This window comes from Parus major, unplaced genomic scaffold (assembly GCF_001522545.3).
Source record: "Parus major isolate Abel unplaced genomic scaffold, Parus_major1.1 Scaffold551, whole genome shotgun sequence".
NCBI lineage: Eukaryota > Metazoa > Chordata > Aves > Passeriformes > Paridae > Parus > Parus major.
In genome coordinates this window covers 15,863-17,472 of record NW_015379439.1, presented here as the reverse complement: position 1 = coordinate 17,472, position 1,610 = coordinate 15,863, and the positions used below count along the sequence as shown (strand labels likewise).

Sequence of the window (1,610 nt, the reverse complement as noted above, 5' to 3'; positions counted from 1 at the left end):
GTCCCTGCCCAACGCGAGTGTCCCTCCCCACTCCCGGGGGTCCCTCGTGTCCCTCCCCACTCCCGGGGGTCCCGGGGGTCCCGAGTGTCCCTCCCCAAATCCCGGGGGTCCCGAGTGTCCCTCCCCACAAACGGGGGTCCCTCGTGTCCCTCCCCACTCCCGGGGGTCCCGGGGGTCCCTCCCCAGTCCTGGGGGTCCCGGGGGTCCCGGAGGTCCCTGCCCAACCGGGGGTCCCTCACGGGGGTTCCAGAGGTCCCTCCCCAAATCCCGGGGGTCCCTCGTGTCCCTCCCCACTCCCGGGGGTCCCGGGGGTCCCTCCCCACTCCTGGGGGTCCCGGGGGTCCCTGCCCAACCGGGGGTCTCCGCAGGGACCCCCCGCAAGCAGCGGCGGGAGCGCACCACCTTCACCCGGGCACAGCTGGACGTGCTGGAGGCGCTGTTCGCCAAAACGCGGTACCCGGACATCTTCATGAGAGAGGAGGTGGCCCTGAAAATCAACCTGCCCGAGTCCCGCGTGCAGGTGAGGGGACACCTGGGNGGGGACAGGGCCACCACAGCCCTGGGGACACGAGGACAGCGCCACGAGGACAGCGCCACCGCAGCCTTGGGGACACGGGGACAGGGCCACCACAGCCTTGGGGACACGGGGACAGGGCCACCACAGCCCTGGGGACACCGCTGGGGTGGGGACAGGGCCACCGCATCCCTGGGGACACCGCTGGGGTGGGGACAGCGCCACCGCATCCCTGGGGACATCGCTGGGGTGGGGACAGCGCCACCGCGGCCCTGGGGACATCCCGGGGTGGGGACAGCGCCACCGCAGCCTTGGGGACACGGGGACAGGGCCACCACAGCCCTGGGGACACGGGGACAGCGCCACCGCAGCCTTGGGGACACGGGGACAGCGCCACCGTAGCCCTGGGGACATCCCGGGGTGGGGACAGGGCCACAGCAGTCTTGGGGACATCGCTGGGGTGGGGACAGGGCACCGCAGCCCTGGGGACACGGGGACAGCGCCACCGCAGCCTTGGGGACGTCGCTGGGGTGGGGACAGCGCCACCGCAGCCTTGGGGACATCCCAGGGTGGGGACAGCGCCACAGCAGCCTTGGGGACATCGCTGGGGTGGGGACAGGGCACCGCAGCCCTGGGGACACGAGGATAGGGCCACCGCAGCCTTGGGGACACGGGGACAGGGCCACCACACCCCTGGGGACATCCCGGAGTGGGGACAGCGCCACCGCGGCCCTGGGGACATCTCTGGGGTGGGGACAGGGCCACCACAGCCCTGGGGACACAGGGACAGCGTCACCGCGGCCCTGGGGACATCCCGGGGTGGGGACAGCGCCACCACAGCCTTGGGGACACGGGGACAGCGTCACCGCAGCCCTGGGGACATCCCGGGGTGGGGACAGGGCTACTGCAGCCTTGGGGACATCCCGGGGTGGGGACAGCGCCACCACAGCCCTGGGGACATCCCGGGGTGGCACCAGCTGACGGGTGGGGACGCGATGGGGACAGGCCACCGGCCGAGCCGGGCCAGCCCCGGGGCGATGTCCCCTGGCGGGGGTGGCTCTGTCCCCCGGGCTGTCCCCAAGGCCGTGCCGGTGCC

The 1,610-nt window shown here is 73.5% G+C and overlaps 1 protein-coding gene across 1 annotated transcript in view; it reads left to right on the top strand.

Moving 5' to 3' along the window:
* Window positions 1–328: 328 nt before the first annotated feature.
* The window catches only part of LOC107199286 (homeobox protein OTX2-like), a gene marked incomplete at its 5' end in the record, with an annotated part of 6,036 nt that continues 4,754 nt past the window's right edge, over window positions 329–1,610 (top strand). Inside the window, one exon of the mRNA XM_015616617.2 lies at window positions 329–520. Coding sequence (XP_015472103.1) covers window positions 329–520 — 192 coding nt within the window. The remainder of the gene's footprint in view (window positions 521–1,610) is intronic.